The sequence below is a fragment of the Hemiscyllium ocellatum genome, chromosome 11 (assembly GCF_020745735.1).
Source record: "Hemiscyllium ocellatum isolate sHemOce1 chromosome 11, sHemOce1.pat.X.cur, whole genome shotgun sequence".
Taxonomy (NCBI): Eukaryota; Metazoa; Chordata; class Chondrichthyes; order Orectolobiformes; family Hemiscylliidae; genus Hemiscyllium; species Hemiscyllium ocellatum.
In genome coordinates this window covers 38508415-38527008 of record NC_083411.1, presented here as the reverse complement: position 1 = coordinate 38527008, position 18594 = coordinate 38508415, and the positions used below count along the sequence as shown (strand labels likewise).

At 45.2% G+C, this 18594-nt stretch overlaps 1 protein-coding gene across 2 annotated transcripts in view; it reads right to left on the bottom strand.

The window, feature by feature from the left end:
* Positions 1 to 18594, bottom strand: part of LOC132820419 (heat shock factor protein 1-like) — a 63546-nt gene that overhangs the window by 20459 nt on the left and 24493 nt on the right. For both annotated transcript variants that reach the window (XM_060832528.1, XM_060832527.1), the window contains exons 4-7: positions 9734 to 9858; positions 6687 to 6762; positions 5848 to 5909; positions 941 to 1046 (exon numbers count right to left, since the gene is read on the bottom strand). In XM_060832528.1, coding sequence (XP_060688511.1) covers positions 941 to 1046; positions 5848 to 5909; positions 6687 to 6762; positions 9734 to 9858 — 369 coding nt within the window. The remainder of the gene's footprint in view (positions 1 to 940; positions 1047 to 5847; positions 5910 to 6686; positions 6763 to 9733; positions 9859 to 18594) is intronic.

Below are 18594 nucleotides of genomic sequence, written 5' to 3'. Positions count from 1 at the left end.
CCACTTCACCCAACTTCCATTATTTACCAAACTGCCACAATCCACTTAATACTGATTGCACAAATGCCCTTTATTTAATATTTTCCACCTCAACTGTTTCAGGAACTAGTTGAGACAGATTAACTGTGAACCTCAATTAACTAATCAAGCTTCAGCAACCCCAGCGATCAGGAGAGATGATCTCTGCTACCTTCAGCCAAAAAGAGATTTAACTGTTTATCCTTTAGAATTAAACCCCACTAAACAGTGTTACTAAAGAACTAGCCTCAATTAGTACTAAGTTCTAAGGCAAGAGATTAACTCTAAAACTTCTATACTTACCAACCACTCAACTCACTGCTGGGTGCACTCTATATATTAAAGATAACAGCTTCTCTCAAGATTTTTATTTCTGAGCTTCAAAGCCAGACCCAGTTCTCATTTTCTCCTTCCAAAAATGCTACAGAATGTAGTACCAATTAATTTTGTGTTCTGCTGGGGAAGCATATAATCAACTCAAACTCGAATATGTGAAATAACTTGATTTTGATTTTGATGAACTAAAGGACAAAAAAAAGTTAAATTTCCATCTATAAGCAATGTGATTCATTGAGCACTGTGTGGGGCTAGTTGTAGCTGGTGGGATATGGCATTCTATAAGCAATTTGTCTTTAAGTTTCAACTTTATTAACATTGCCATTTCCATGCACCTACAAATAGCACAACTTACAAACTCTCCTTCTTTGCTTCATGATTTTGAAATTGCAATGTCTTCTATATCTGATCCAATTAGTTTCTTACTAGCTCAAAATTGGCAGAATTCTTCAAGTCCCACAGCTTCTAACACAATTTTCAGGATTTCCAAACCAACCTAACATCTCATCATGAATTGATTCTGCTTTTCACTGTTGCTCCTGGTCTTCATCTGAATTCTCGATAAACAAATAGTTTTCAAACTTACTGGAATACCGTGAACAGCCGCACCATCCTGACTGCTGTCCATAGTGATGGGCCGACTATACTTTGGGTAGGAAGGAGCCATACCAGAAGTACCAATCATCAGAGGCCTAGAAGAATCATTTGGAACCATTTATTAAAGGTGCATGAAAACAATTTGTAAAAGACACACTATTGAGTACTTCTGACTGTATCGAATAATCAACAAGATTTGTTACTTGGCTACATCATCAATACGCAATCACAAAATTCAAGAAGGCCCAAAAATAAGCACAAAGATCACAATACTCCATCAACTATGGCTGCTGATTCTGAGACAGGCTGCACGTAAACATTGTGCTGTCTACTTATAAGCTAGGACTACGCTTGATATTAAGTGGCATCACACATTAGCAAGAGTCACAAAATCGCGAGAGTCCAGCGTCACTTAAACCTAGTCACAACTCTTAAAGGAGGTGGCGGGAGTATGTACTGAAGCCAGTTGCAGAGAGAGTGCAAGCAAGATGGATGATAGTACAACATGGCAGACAGCAGGTCCAAGGTTTTGCATAGAGGCTTGGATACACACAGGAAGAGAGATTACATCGTTCTCCAGAGAAGACCCTTCAGCCATGTTCTCAGAAGACATTGAGATTGGGTACCTACCGCAGTGAATGCCAGGTCCTGGATGCAGTGCCAGAAAACATTCAATGACTTCACAAAAGTAGTCAAGATCAGTCCATGCATTATAAAAATGCCATATCCCACCAGCTACAACTAGCCCCACACAGTGCTCAACGAATCACATCATTAATCACTGAGCTACCAATAACTTTCATAAATCATAACTCAAAACTAACATTCATATGCCTCACATTATCTCCAAACATTTTTGTACTACTGTATACCTTCCATCCACATCTCTCAGCTTGCAGACTCTGCTGGCTAGTCATCCATCACTCAAATACATTTCACCTTATTTTGCTCTCTTGCACGACACAGTGGCTGCATGTCCTTGCCCCGATGAAGGAGATAATGCTCAGTGTCATTGCAGCAACTATGACTTGGATTTGCAGACAGTAGCTGGGAAGATGGCAGCATGTTCATGTCTAATTCTCCTCAAAACCTACTTGCCCTGTTGTACAGCTTCTGACACACAAGTTGTAGCTGGTTTATGGGCATAACCCTTGCTTCCCTCCTCCTCTACCTGCAACAACCCTCCCCTCTGTTTATCTCTTTCTGATAACAAGAACAGTGACCTGACTAAGCTGTACAGAGGATGAGACTGATAAAGTAACACAAGCACTTACTTGCTCTCAACTTGCAGCTAATAACTCGTATATTGCTAGTTTCTATGCCTTTAAGCGTAGTTTACAGTAATGATCAGGTGAAATGTCAGACATGAGTGCTACAGCTAGAGCACAGGGAAAGGGCAGCATAGTGGCACAATGGTTAGTACTGCTGCCTCACAGCGCCAGAGACCCGGGTTCAATTCCCGCCTTAGGCAACTGTCTGCGTGGATTTTGCGCATTCTCCCAGTGTCTGTGTGGGTTTCCTCCGGGCACTCCAGTTTCCGGTCTAAAAGAATGTGCAGGTTAGGTGAATTGGTCATGCTAAATTGCCCGTAGTATTAGGTGAAGAGGTAAATGTAGGGGAATGGGTCTGGGTGGGTTGCTCTTCAGAGGGACGGTGTGGATTTGTTGGGCCGAAGGGTCTGTTTCCATACTGTAAGTAATCTAATCTAGATGCCAGTTTGCCAGAAGGTGAGATCACACAGAGGTTCTGCAGAAGACTCAGATGAGGACCTTGTTGGGGTCACATATAGTAGCAAAAGCAAATAGACACCAATGAAATGCCTGGTACACTGACAGATCTACCAGAAAGCACTGCAGTTCATTGTCAAGGAACATAGAGGAGGTCAGCACAAATTTTGCAGAAAGCTTGGAAGCCAGGCTTTCCAGGATAGAATGGTAGCCAACTCCATGTGAACATTATTAGACACAATCATGATGCAGCACAATCCACTGCAACACTAAAAGAAAGCAGCCAGCAAGGGGTGCTGCCGTCATATAAAGGTTGATAGTACTGTGTACATTCAGGCAGCTGTAAACGTGATCACAGATGCCTGGACTGAAAACGTTTACTGGATTTCACAGTAATCTATCTAACAGATTAACAGCACTCCCCAAGGAAACGGCGAGCATTCAAGGATGATATAGTTCATTCTCCCTTCCCTGCCATCCCTCTACTAGTAACCTTGCTGCTGTTCATCAGGCAAATCAACACAGACTGATCCTCACACTGAAGTGATATTGTGTAAAATCTCAATATCAGAGCTGCAAGAGGTCATCCTCAAAGCCATCTATAGCATCTCCCACTGAAAGGCAGCAACTTTCCAGGATCTCTGCTGCAGGCATTTGGAAGCACTATATTAGAAGGTCTAGGCCAGACAAAGGTACTCACAAGGCAAGCACTAAGGGAATACATTCACTTTTGTATAGAACATTTGAGGTTTGCTTGTAGTTGGTTTGAAATAATTGTTAGGTGGCAGCTTTTATTTCAGCCTTGTAACCTAAAGGTCAGGGTGACGGTGCATTATAAAGGATAAGGAAGAGATGATCGAATCTAGTTAATGTGAAATTGGGGCCTACTGGAACTGTAATCACACCAGCTGTTCATGCACTGCCCAGACAGAAAGGGATGCATTGTGTCCTCCACAACCACCTGATGAGGGAGCTGCGCTCCGAAAGCTAGTGCTTCCAATTAAACCTGTTGGACTATAACCTGGTGTTGTGTGATTTTTAACTTTGTACACTCCAGTCCAACACCAGCATCTCCAAATCATCACCAGATCCTGATGCCCTCAGGATAACAATATTGTAGAGGATGCAGTAAACAACTCATGCCATGCGTCATAGAGAGATTTGTAGGGTTTCTCCAGAACAATGCAGGCTGTAGATGTGTTGCTTAAGCACCCTTACATATGGTCTGCTTGATGAAATTTTGTGTGGCAGCGTGGCTCGCATTATATACATGCTAACCACATGTGGGTGGATTACAAACCAGAGTCATGGACCAGATGGTCAGTGAACAATCTGTAACCACCCTGTGGTTTCTCGTTGCAGTGTAAATGTGGATGAAATGGTGGCTGCCATAGAATGAAGGGTTGTGAGGATACTGAGTATTGACTTGTGCTATGGCAGAGTATGATCATCCACCAGGTTGGAAATTGAGGACATGCGTATCTCTGAATTTACATGTAGCATCCACAAAGTAGCATCGAGGTGATCAATGGCATATTGCACTGCAGTGAAGTCTGATACTCTGGCAAATCCACATACTTTCTCTATACGCTTCTCTCTAGAAAGGCAGAATACACTCTCCTTGCACAAATAGAGTCAGTCCTCTTCCATATACAACAATGGAAAGGAAACAACAGGATATTCTCAATGTCATCTCCTCTAACCTGAGAGGAGGCAGACAAAAAGAAGTTAATGACCACAATCACTTTGTAGCCACCAGCGATGCCATCCTCATCCTGCTCTGAAGTTGCAAGTACAGTATTATGCATTATAGTTGGTTACGTTGGGACAATGTCCCTAATGAGGTGAGTGGCATGACACTGTTAAGTGTTCAGACTGTGCTCATGGGCTTGTTCATACTTGCTTGAACTTTTACAGAGAGCATGGCTTTGGAATGAAAACTTCACCATTGTAGAAGCAAATAACAAGTTTTTGGTGCTGACTGGAGCCTAGTGATCACCCAGTATGGAATAGCAAGCTGGTTTGCTATTATTTCTGTGAAATAAACATCACATACCTCCACCCGAGCCAGGAATGTGGTAAGAGAAATGCTTCTGAAAGACAATAGCTGGATATGCATCCACACGAGGGCTCTTGTCCCCCTCTGCTCCTCCCTTTTTCAGAAGCCTGTATCCTTCTGTGCCACGCTCACTCATTCTACTGGTCAGGCTGCAAGCCGAGGGGAATAAAAACTACGGGATCCATGACTGGGAGCAGAACCACTGAAGGGGGAAATGAGGTCTTGATCACATGCCACAGCTCTCCCTGTGGAGTCCTCCAACTTGACATTAGCAGTACAAAACTACTTTGAGTAACTCACAAACAGCCAGGGGCAAAAAAAGTCAATCACCAATTAACCCGGATGTGGCAAATAATTCCTTTAAACAGTACTGGGTGGGTGCAGCACACAGATCAATGACACTGCGAGAGAGACAAGTAACAGCAACGTCATGATGCGTCTACTCGAAATTCTTTCAGCAAATTCTACCAACATCCAACCTAAGAAACTACCTAAACAACATCTGACATGACCTGCACCAGAAATGTGCATCAGAGGTGTCAATTTTGTGGAAATTGACTGAGCTACTGAGACTGAGTGCAGTGATTGTAACTAGGTAAATATGAGTTCCCTGATTGAAGCAGAACAATAGTCCCAATCAGGGGGACCTAGATGACAGATAAAAAGAGGAGTACCAGAGATTCTGGTACTGAAAGCAGACTCTGGAAAGGCAACTTTAGAGTTAAGGACTTTTCATGTGTAAATGAAGGGTGATTTGGTGATGGGTAACTGGCCTCTATGGAGCTATTTCAGTGAACTTGCATTTCAATAATAGTCCCTCTTTCCCAAAAAGCAAAGAAAACAAATAAGATGTCAGTCAAAGAAAAGGATAAAAAGAGAAAAGAGGCCTTTTTCCCTTCAGGCTGCTGGCCACAGAGCTCTTGTACCAACACAGATTTACAGAGGCTGCACTTATTTGCTCACAAACAACAGGTGCAAGTCGCAGCCCTAGGTTTACTGTCACTCATTCCACTGTTTCTTGCCCCTTCCCTAATGGGATAATTTTTGTTTTGGTAAATTCAAAGCTCCTGCCCATAAAGCAAGCATCCACAATAAAAGAAGAAAACTCACATTTTTCTCTTGATTCCAGCTACACTGTTTGACTGAACCATCGTGGCAATGAAGTGAAGGATCTGCAAATAAGGTTAAATAAAGAATCTGAGTATATTGCAAGTCATCAAATCAGGAATAACCATTTGCCCATGGTATCCATGCTAGTCCTTTGGAAGAATAAAAAATGAGGTCTGCAGATGCTGGAGATCACAGCTGCAAATGTGTTGCTGGTCAAAGCACAGCAGGCCAGGCAGCATCTCAGGAATAGAGAATTCGACGTTTCGAGCATAAGCCCTTCATCAGGAATAAGAGAGAGAGAGCCAAGCAGGCTAAGATAAAAGGTAGGGAGGAGGGACTAGGGGGAGGGGCGATGGAGGTGGGATAGGTGGAAGGAGGTCAAGGTGAGGGTGATAGGCCGGAGTGGGGTGGGGGCGGAAAGGTCAGGAAGAGCAGCAACACATTTGCAGCTTTGGAAGAATAGTCTATTACACCCACCTCTTGTTTGTTTCCAGAGTTCTGAAAATTTGGAAGTTACAATTGAATTTATTTCCACTCTCATTGTAATGTATTTCAGATCATCACAATTATCAGTGCAAAATACTTATTCTCATTCTCCCCCTCTCTACATTTTCTTTTTGCAATTTAGCTTCAATCTGTGACCTCTCGTTACCAACCTTCTTGCTACTGGAAAGAGTTTCTGCCAATCTATTCTATTAAAATCCCTCATAATTTTGAACATCTTCAATAAATAATCCATTAACCTTCACTGCTCTAAGAAGAATAATCGCTCTTATAAGTTTCCAACTGAAGAGAAACTAAGCAACTCCATTTACTTAAAACATGTGATGATGACACACCTTCCGGATAACTTTGTGTTGCTGAAGCTGCTTCTGTTTCAGGGATGATATCTCCTTCCACAGTGCCTCATTTTCTCTGTAAAACAGACAATATTCTTAGATTTCATTAGATTAGATTACTTACAGTGTGGAAACAGGCCCCTCGGCCCAACAAGTACACACCGACCCGCCGAAGCGCAACCCACCCATACCCCTACATTTACCCCTTACCTAACACTACGGCCAATTTAGCATGGCCAATTCACCTGACCCGCACATCTTTGGACTGTGGGAGGAAACCGGAGCACCCGGAGAAAACCCACGCAGACACGGGGAGAACGTGCAAACTCCACACAGTCAGTCGCTTGAGGCGGGAATTGAACCCGGGTCTCAGGCGCTGTGAGGTAGCAGTGCTAACCACTGTGCCACCGTGCCGCCCACAATATCTGCATTGAAAGCCTCACTTACCTCTCAGCAAGTGACAAGAGTAACTCTCATCACCTACAAAAGGAGTGCTGTGTTGAAAGTTGCTAATTTCATCATGAAATCTGAAATAGCAAACACTGCCAATATCTAGATTGGCAAATGTTTCAGTGTGAAACACTCATGCAGAAGTCTTTCCAGTTTTGTGTGGATGATATTATTTTATGTTTCCATTACCCTCAACCAATTTGAGATTTTCTTTCCCTTCAGATCCTTTCCCTTCATCATGGTGAAAGATAATATCATTTTTCTTTTCACTTCACTCTGTACAGACTCCCGCTTCCACCTCATCTCAGGCACTGAGGCCCCATGAATCATTGACCCAGGGCCAGTACTTATTGATACTGTACTCACAGAACCAGTGTAAACGAAGTGCTGCAATGTAAAGTCAGGGAGTCTGAATGCAAAAACATATAGGGAGCGAATGTGACTTATGCAACACTTGGCCATATGCTCAGGATACTCGACAGTGCTTCACAATCAATGGATTGCTGTTGAGCTACAGTGCACTGAAGTGCTCACCAATTTCAGCCCTGAGAAACCCAGAACAACAAATTAATCGGTTTGTAGTAACTTGAGAAATTTGTCTTATTATGCCAGAATGAGCAAGTTACATAAATCGTTTAAATAACCAAAGGTCCCAAGCTGTTTCACAAGTGCAGAAGCTCGACGTCCAGCAGGAATGGAAGTAGGAGCAAATACAGGGCATGGATTTCTAGAGGCTAGGTCTTGCTTTCACTAAATAAGGGTAATGTAGTAGATTCAATTTCCCTTTATTTCGAAAGAGTCTTTGATAAGTTGTCACAAAAGAGCTAATGATTAAGTCAGATCATGCTGAAGGAATAAGTAGGAGAATGAATTGCTAGCTGGTTGCAAGACAGAACCAGGATGGAGCGACCTGGGAGACTGGAGTTCAGAGTGGAGTAAGTGAGGTCCACAAGGATCGATACTGGGACTTCACATTCAAAAAATGTAATTCTTTACTTTGCAGATGACAAGTTAAGATAGCCATTAAATGAAAAAAAACTAATTACAAATGCCAAGTCTTAGAAGGCATTAATGAGCTGGCAGAATTGATATATAACTATAAAAACAAACATCAACATTGAGGTCTGTTTGGTAAGAAAAAGGAGGTCATATATTATTTGGAAAACGAGAGTCTAAGTGGGCATTGATGAAAGTAAAAATACGTAAATCACTGAAAGTTGTCACTCAGTAATGCAAAAAAAAATAAATAAAGCAAGCACTGGGTTTATTGTAGAGGAACAGAATTGAAAAGTAAGAAAAATTATGCTAAATGTATACAGTTAGACAACAGTTGAAATAATGTGGACAACTCTGGTCAGTCATACCTTACGAAGCATAGAGGCATTGGTGAGGACACAAATGATTTAGAAGGTTCATGTCTGATATTTTTGGATATGTTAATTGACAGTTTTATTGGAGAAGGCATAGAGAGTATGGCTGGAATTTTTGAACCCACCCAGAATATTTAGAAAGGAGGGTATGGAATCTAACTTGATGGGAAGCAAAAAGTCAGTTTTCCATCAGCAAGTTAAACTTTGATATATATCTCTGAATCTTTCAGGCAATCAGCTTTCCTGACTTTGATGGTCAGAAACCTTTTATGTATTCATTTCCAATGCCACAAATAGTCATATACACCCCAGCACACTGGGATTACTTTTACAGGTAAACCTTGTTAGGCAAAAACAGTGTGTTCATAAACCCAACTTTATACTATATCTAATAATATGGAGTGTGTATCTGGCAGACTCAGCGAGTGCAACTTCTTCAGGAACTTGGCTCCTTCATAACCAAGCTGTTTCTTTACATAAACGCTTACAGTGTGAGGGGTAAAGTCAGGTTGGGTCAGCATGCTTTCCTAAAACAGGCAGACACACGGACCCAAATGAGGCAGAACTCCAGGAGTTCAACTAGAGATGGATTAAGAAGTAAGAAATGATATGGAATGGAATTCAAAAAGTACAGTTGTCATGAACAGTGGAAGGATCTTGGGGAATTGAAGGAGGAAATTGGGATGCAGAGAAGCAAACCACAGTGTGGAGCAAAGGAACAAGGAATTGGTGGAAACTGCAAATTTAGGGTGGAAAATACAATGGAATAATTAGATATGCTGGAAATGGAGAATGTGAATTGTATAAGGAATGGTGCAAGGTGAAGGCTGGGAATGGAAATCTGGAGGTAAGTGCGATTAGAGGGAAGATTGGGAATATCCAGGGAGATAGTGAAAGGGCTACTGGTCACAAAGATAGAAGGACAGAGGGGATGTTGCTGTTCTGTGTATTCTTAAACAACACACTGTTTGTTAGATCAACCACACGGAGGGTTACAATGGGTTGCCCACTCCACCATTTGTTTTTCCCACATTGTAAACCTGATTAGTAGCACTCTATCAGCACAGCTCTGAACTAAAATACATACTGCATTGAAATTTAAATACATTGTGCAAAAGCTAGAGGAGTTAATCCAATCATGCTGGGAATAAGTCTTTCACTTCAATTTCTTACAAACATTATTACTTTACATCTGACAATATCCAACTTTTTTTTCAAAAGCACAACCTTTTAATAGTTAGAATTTTGCTGTCAGCCAAGTCATTTTTTCCCTTCATCTGGTGAATATCTGACAAGAGTTTTAATACTTCTTGCTGTCTCAGTTTAAAGTCGTCCACTCGGCTCACAGAAACCTTCAAACAGAAAGAAAAATCACATCTTAGGAAATTATTTAAAGGTGCTAGCTGCACACTCAACTCAAAATTCCAAACAAAACAATTCTGGATCAAGATTATTGTCACATTATTAGATATTGCAAATTCATTTTCATCCTGTTCAGTCAAACCTTACTTCTTTTCTGGGTGATTACATTATCCTGCCTTTCTGTTTTTTAAGGTTGGAAGGGATTTTAGTCCAATTTTCACCCAAGTAACCATTAAAGATGAAATTAATGCTACAGTATGGTTCCACAAATACCAGCAGTTTGCTGGTATCTTGTCCAAATGGGCAATAATCTACAAGGCTGCCATTCAAGTGGCAATGGGGCTATTTGTTCATTTATAAATATCACAAATAAGTCTGATTTTGTCCTTACATAACACCTACACAAGTACACATTTTAAGCAGTCATTGAATAGAGATCAGGAGCAAGAATCCTCAAGATTTTGTCTTTCCTTCTGTTGAAGACTTATCAGCTGTTTTTCAGAATGAACTCGCGTAACATTAGAAAACTGTCCTTACAGCGTTTTAATACTATAATAAATTACATTAATACTCTTCGACAATGTACAATTATTTAATAAGCTAAGAGAGTAAAAACTGTTTTCAGACATAACTTTTTCAAAACACATGAGTGTGTTGGAAAGAATATTAAATAAAACGCTAATTGCTACATATACGAATTTCACTTTTTAACCCTAATTCTCTTGTGGTTACAGATGAAAATGAATTGATATACTTGCACACCAAGGAACAGCAATATAATTCCTAAATTTAAGTGTTTTACATTATCAAAGAGATCACACAGTGCCCATCATTAAGTAGCAGATGGCTTGTTTGAAGATCATAAAAGCCTGTGCTACAATGAAAATCTTCTGCCTGCATGCACTTTGTCTACAAAATCTTACACAGATCCTTGCTTTTCCAGTGATAAATCCTTGCATCCACAGTTAGACTGAAATTGGTCCTGTAAAACTGTATTACACCGTTGCAATTGCATGCTCCTGTACCAGCAGCATTTTAGTTTTGAATTTGACCGCTCCTCAGCTGGGGAATTGTATCCTCCAACATATTCAACACCTTTCTTTCCAAATACAATGCTCATGACATGTAAGGTGATGGTGGATGAATTCATCTCTAAAAGTCCTAAAAACACCTAAATAATGCATTTGAAGAAACATCATCAGAATCTCTGCAGATCTGCTCCTCCAATCACAGGTTTTCAATTAGATTAGATTTTCAACCAAATTCCCTACAGTGTGGAAACAGCCCCTTTGGCCCAAGAAGTCCACACTGACTCTCCGAAGAGCAACTCACCCCCTTCTGACTAATGCAACTAACACTATGGGCAATTTAGCATGGCCAATTCACCTAATCTGCACATCTTTGGACTGTGGGAGGAAACCGGAGCACCCAGAGAAAACCCATGCAGACATGGGGAGAATGTGCAAACTCTACACAGACAATCGCCTGAGGCTGGAATTGAACCTGGGACCCTGGTGCTGTGAGGCAGCAGTGCTAACCACTGAGCCACCATGACAAGATAACTTGGTTGGTTCACTCTTCCTTTTGTGTAGATGTGGAAGAGAAGCAGCGAGTGACTTGAGCAACAGAATAAGTGATCATGGTTGCTGTTTGGCATTTTTGCCATCCCCATCCCATCAGCGTTCCAGATAGACCACTCCCTCCTCGAAACCTTGTTAGATCCACACCCCCAGCAGCCCACACCCAACTCCCGGCACTTTCCCCTGTCACCATAGCAAGTGCAAAACCTGCAGCCACACCTCCCCCCTTACCTCTGTCCAAAGCCCCAAAGGATCCTTCCACATCCAACAGAGTTTACCTGTGCTTCCTCACACCTCATCAACTGTGTCTCCTCTACACTGGGGAGACAGGATGCCAACTTGCAGAATATGTCAGAGAACATCTTTGGGACACATGCACTAAGCAACCCCACCAGCCTGTGGCCAAACACTTTAACTTGCCCTCCAATTCCGCCAAGGACATGCAAGGCCTGGGCCTCCTCCCACCGCCAAATTCTAGCCACCTGATGTCTGGAGGAAGAACGCCTCATCTTCCGCCTTGGGACCCTCCAACCACACAGGATCAATGTGGATTTCAACAGTTTCATTTCCCTCTCCCCCCACCTTATCCCAAACGCAATCTTCCAACTCAGTACTGCCCTCTTGAACTGTCCTACCTGTCCATCTTACTTCCCATCTATCCGCTCCACTCTCCTCTCCGACCTATCACCTTCACCCCACCCCCCTTCATTTACCTAAGGCATTCCCAGCTATCTTCCACCCCGCTCCACCCCCCTTCCATTTATCTCTCAGCTGCCTTGGGCCACCCCCTCATTCCTGATGAAGGGCTTATGCTGGAAATGTTGATTTTCTTGCTCCGCAGATGCTGCCCGACCGTCTGTGCTTTTGCAGCACCACACTCTTCAGTGTACAGAGATTGCAGAATGGGGTACTGCTCAAAAACGGGAAGGGCTGGAAATTGGGGATTCAGGTAACAATGGCTGGGGTAGGAGTGGGAGGGGCACTGGGCTGTGTCGGGTGGGGAAAACAGGTTACAGGTGGGGGGGGGTGGGGGAGAGACAACTTGCAAAAAAAAGAGATGGAAACAGACTGCAGGAGGTGGGAGATGAAAGGCAGCAAAGGTGCAAGAAGACAGGCTGCATTGCAAATGGATTACAAACAGGATGGAAAATAAGGAAGATGGACTGCAAAAGAATAGAGGGCGTGCAACTGAGGGAAGAGTGGCCACAGAGGGAGGGGAGAGGCCTGCAAATGGGTTGTAAGGGGTTGTACAATGGGTGGAAGGAGTTGCAAAAGGGAAGTTATAGGCCAAAATAGGGGAGAGAGCAACTGCAAAGTAGTGGGGGTGGCGGATCTGCAAGAGAGGGAAGAGGTGCTGCAAAACAGAGTGAAACTTTGCAAAAGGTTGATGGGGTCAGTAAGAGGTGCTGCAAAGAGGGAAAGAGAAATATTGCAAATGGTCTATAAAGGGGAGAGAGTCTACAAAGTGATTTTAAAACATTGAACAATACTGAGATAACTAAGAACTAGAAAAACTTGAAGTCACTGAAGTGATGAATCCCTTGCAAATACATGCAGAGTCTCTAGCTTAAGGGTGCTGAAGTTGCCCAACTACTATTTGAGGGAAAATGTAGTGACTGCTATTGTAATGAACACTGTCAGCTGGCTAATTTACTATTGAACAGCTCCATTTCATAACGAACTGCATTTATATTATAACTCAGTTGCTCACTGACTGTCAAATACTTGAGATGCAACTGTTTAAGGTCTTAAAAGAAATGCCTAGCACAAAAGTTAATACAATTTTCCAAAATTCCCTAGATTCGGAGAAGGTTTCATTAGATTGTCAAATCTCAAATATAGCTTCTTTATTCAAAAAGGAATACCGAAAGCAGGAAACTCCAGCTGTACTTAGCATCTGTCAGCTGAAGATGTTAGAATTTATTATTAAAGCTATTATAACAGGTGTTAGAAAAGCTCAAGGTGATCAGAAAGCGCCAACATGGTGTTATGAAAGGGAAATTATTTTTAACTAATTTATTGGATTTCTTTTGAGGAAATAACACGTGCTGTGGAGAGACAGGAAATGGTGCATATGCTGTATGATATTTCCAGAAGGCATTTGATAAATGCCATTTCAAAGGTTATGGCAGAAACTAAACACTCATTGTGTAGGTGGTAACATGGATAGAAGATTAGCTAGCTAACAGGAAATAGAGCACAGGCATAAATGGGTCATGCTTGGGCTAATGAGATGTAACAAAGAGTGTGCCACAGAGATCAGTGCTGGAACGTCAACATTTTACAGTTTTTATGAATGACTTGGATGATGGGACAGAAAGTATGACAGCTAAATTTGTTGATGGTACAGAAACAAGTAGAAGAGTAGATTGTAAAGAGGATATTAGGAGACTACAAAGGGAAATTGATAGGTTCAGTCAGTGAGCAAAGATCTGGCAAATATGAAAGTGCCACTTTTGACAAAAGAATAACGAGAAACATATTATTTAAATGGTGAGAGATTGCCAAGCTCTAAGATGAGATGAATCTGGTGCCCTGGTACATGAGTCTCAAAAGGGCAGCAGTTTATTGTGAGGGTGATTGAATATTAAAGTTGAGAGGTTAACACATTGGTAAGAGTAAAAAGTGAGGTCTGCAGATGCTGGAGATCAGAGCTGAAAATGTGTTGCTGGTTAAAGCACAGCAGGTCAGGCAGCATCCAAGGAACAGGAAATTCGACGTTTCAGGCCAGAGCCCTTCATCAGGAATGAGGAGAATGTGCCAGGCAGGCTAAGATAAAAGGTAGGGAGGAGGGACTTGGGGGAGGGGCGATGGAGATGTGATAGGTGGAAGGAGGTCAAGGTGAGGGTGATAGGTTGGAGTGGGTGGGGGCGGAGAGGTCAGGAAGAAGATTGCAGGTTAGGAGGGCGGTGCTGAGTTGAGGGAACCGACTGAGACAAGGTGGGGGGAGGGGAAATGAGGAAACTGGAGAAATCTGAGTTCATTCCTTGTGGTTGGAGGGTTCCCAGGCGGAAGATGAGGCGCTCCTCCTCCAGCCGTCGTGTTGTTATGTTCTGCCGATGGAGGAGTCCAAGGACCTGCATGTCCTCGGTGGAGTGGGAGGGAGAGTTAAAGTGTTGAGCCACGGGGTGGTTGGGTTGGTTGGTCCGGGGGTCCCAGAGGTGTTCTCTGAAGTGTTCCACAAGTAGGCGGCCCGTCTCCCCAATGTAGAGGAGGCCACATCGGGTGCAGCGGATGCAATAGATGATGTGTGTGGAGGTGCAGGTGAACTTGTGGTGGATATGGAAGGATCTCTTGGGGCCTTGGAGGGAAGTGAGGGAGGAGGTGTGGGCGCAAGTTTTGCATTTCCTGCGGTTGCAGGGGAAGGTGCCGGGAGTGGAGGTTGGGTTGGTGGGGGGTGTGGACCTGACGAGGGAGTCACAAAGGGAGTGGTCTTTGCGGAAAACTGATAGGGAAGGGGAGGGAAATATATCCCTGGTGGTGGGGTCTGTTTGGAGGTGGTGGAGGAAATGACGGCAGATGATACGCTGTATGCGGAGGTTGGTGGGGTGGTAGGTGAGAACCAGTGGGGTTCTGTCTTGGTGGGGGTTGGAGGAGCAGGGCTCAAGGGCAGAGGAGCGGGAAGTGGAGGAGATGCGGTGGAGGGCATAATCGATCACGTCTGGGGGGAATCTGCGGTCCTTGAAAAAGGAGGCCATCTGGGCTGTACGGTATTGGAACTGGTCCTCCTGGGAGCAGATGCGGCGGAGACGAAGGAATTGGGAATATGGGATGGAGTTTTTACAGGGGGCAGGGTGGGAGGAGGTGTAGTCCAGGTAGCTGTGGGAGTCAAGTCGGTTTATAGTGGAAGTCTGTGTTGAGTCGGTCGCCCGAGATAGAAATGGAAAGGTCTAGGAAGGGGAGGGAGGAGTCTGAGACAGTCCAGGTGAATTTGAGGTCGGGATGGAAGGTGTTGGTAAAGTTGATGAACTGTTCAACCTCCTCGTGGGAGCACGAGGCAACGCCAATACAGTCATCGATGTAGCGGAGGAAAAGGTGGGGGGTGGTGCCAGTGTAGTTGCGGAAGATGGACTGTTCCACATATCCTACGAAGAGACAGGCATAGCTAGGGCCCATGCGAGTGCCCATGGCAACTCCTTTAGTTTGGAGGAAGGGGGAGGATTGAAAAGAGAAGTTATTCAGGGTGAGGACCAGTTCAGTCAGTCGAAGGAGGGTGTCAGTGGAAGGGTACTGTAGCGGCGGGAAAGGAAGAAGCAGAGGGCTTTGAGTCCTTCGTGATGGGGGATGGAGGTGTACAGGGACTGGATGTCCATCGTGAAGATAAGGCGTTGGGGACCAGGGAAGCAAAAATCATGGAGGAGGTGGAGGGCGTGGGTGGTGTCCCGAACATAGATGGGGAGTTCTTGAACTAAAGGGGACAAAACCGTGTCGAGGTACGCGGAGATGAGTTCAGTGGGGCAGGAGCAGGCTGAGACAATGGGTCGGCCGGGGCAGTCAGGTTTGTGGATTTTGGGCAGAAGTTAGAAACGGGCGGTGCGGGGTTGTGGGACTATGAGGTTGGAGGCCGTGGATGGAAGATCCCCTGAGGTGATGAGGTTATTGATGGTCTGGGATGCCGGGGTAGGGCTGATTGCAGGGAGTGTAGGTAGCGATGCTGGGGTAGGGCTGATTGCAGGGAGTGTAGGTAGCGATGCTGGGGTAGGGCTGATTGCAGGGAAAGCAGACAAGGGAGGCGCGGTAGTAGTTTGGCGCACCGACCTTTATACCGCTGAGGCCAAACGCCAGCTCGCGAACGCCTCCTCTTATCGCCCCCTTGAGCATGACCCCACCTCCCACCACCAAACCATCATCTCCCAGACCATCAATAACCTCATCACCTCAGGGGATCTTCCATCCACGGCCTCCAACCTCATAGTCCCACAACCCCGCACCGCCCGTTTCTACCTTCTGCCCAAAATCCACAAACCTGACTGCCCCGGCCGACCCATTGTCTCAGCCTGCTCCTGCCCCACCGAACTCATCTCTGCATACCTCGACACGGTTCTGTCCCCTTTAGTCCAAGAACTCCCCACCTACGTTCGGGACACCACCCACGCCCTCCACCTCCTCCATGATTTTCGCTTCCCCGGTCCCCAACGCCTTATCTTCACGATGGACATCCAGTCCCTGTACACCTCCATCCCCCATCACGAAGGACTCAAAGCCCTCTGCTTCTTCCTTTCCCGCCGCACCAACCAGTACCCTTCCACTGACACCCTCCTTCGACTGACTGAACTGGTCCTCACCCTGAATAACTTCTCTTTTCAATCCTCCCACTTCCTCCAAACTAAAGGAGTTGCCATGGGCACTCGCATGGGCTCCAGCTATGCCTGTCTCTTCGTGGGATGTGTGGAACAGTCCATCTTCCGCAACTACACTGGCACCACCCCCCACCTTTTCCTCCGCTACATCGATGACTGTATCGGCGCTGCCTCGTGCTCCCACGAGGAGGTTGAACAGTTCATCAACTTTACCAACACCTTCCATCCCGACCTCAGACTCCTCCCTCCCCTTCCTAGACCTTTCCATTTCTATCTCGGGCGACCGACTCAACACAGACATCTACTATAAACCGACTGACTCCCACAGCTACCTGGACTACACCTCCTCCCACCCTGGCCCCTGTAAAAACTCCATCCCATATTCCCAATTCCTTCGTCTCCGCCACATCTGCTCCCAGGAGGACCAGTTCCAATACCGTACAGCCCAGATGGCCTCCTTCTTCAAGGACCGCAGACTCCCCCCAGACGTGATCGACAATGCCCTCCACCGCATCTCCACCACTTCCCGCTCCTCCGCCCTTGAGCCCCGCTCCTCCAACCCCCACCAAGACAGAACCCCACTTGTTCTCACCTACCACCCCACCAACCTCCGCATACAGCGTATCATATGCCGTCATTTCCACCATCTCCGAACGGACCCCACCACCAGGGATATATTTCCCTCCCCTCCCCTATCAGCGTTCCGCAAAGACCACTCCCTCGTCAGGTACACACCCCCCACCAACCCAACCTCCACTCCTGGCACCTTCCCCTGCAACCGCAGGAAATGTAAAACTTGCGCCCACACCTCCTCCCTCACTTCCCTCCAAGGCCCCAAGAGATCCTTCCATATCCGCCACAAGTTCACCTGCACCTCCACAAACATCATCTATTGCATCCGCTGCACCCGATGTGGCCTCCTCTACATTGGGGAGACGGGCCGCCTACTTGCGGAACGCTTCAGAGAACACCTCTGGGACCCCCGGACCAACCAACCCAACCACCCCGTGGCTCAACACTTTAACTCTCCCTCCCACTCCACCGAGGACATGCAGGTCCTTGGACTCCTCCATCGGCAGAACATAACAACACGACGGCTGGAGGAGGAGCGCCTCATCTTCCGCCTGGGAACCCTCCAACCACAAGGAATGAACTCAGATTTCTCCAGTTTCCTCATTTCCCCTCTCCCCACCTTGTCTCAGTCGGTTCCCTCAACTCAGCACCGCCCTCCTAACCTGCAATCTTCTTCCTGACCTCTCCGCCCCCACCCCACTCCAACCTATCACCCTCACCTTGACCTCCTTCCACCTATCACATCTCCATCGCCCCTCCCCCAAGTCCCTCCTCCCTACCTTTTATCTTAGCCTGCCTGGCACATTCTCCTCATTCCTGATGAAGGGCTCTGGCCTGAAACGTCGAATTTCCTGTTCCTTGGATGCTGCCTGACCTGCTGTGCTTTAACCAGCAACACATTTTCAGCTAACACATTGGTAAGGTATCTTACGCATTGTATATTTATATTTAAGGAAGAATGCTTTCAATCTTGTTGGTCTTTTCAGTCTAAAAATTTGACCTAGACTGAGTATTGCAGACCGGCACATTCAAATTTGCTGGATGACGTGCTGAGGGATGCACTCAATTTTGGAGCAGATGTTGCCAAGGTGTACTGGGGAAAGATTACCGTCTAGGTCTTTCTGCCGAAGTATTACGAGGATCTGTTCAGTTGTCAGACCCTCTTGGTTTCTCCAAATAAGTCGAGTCTAGATTAGATTGGTGCTGGAAAAGCACAGCAGTTCAGGCAGCATCCCAGAAGCAGGAAAATCGACGTTTCGGGCAAAAGCCCTTC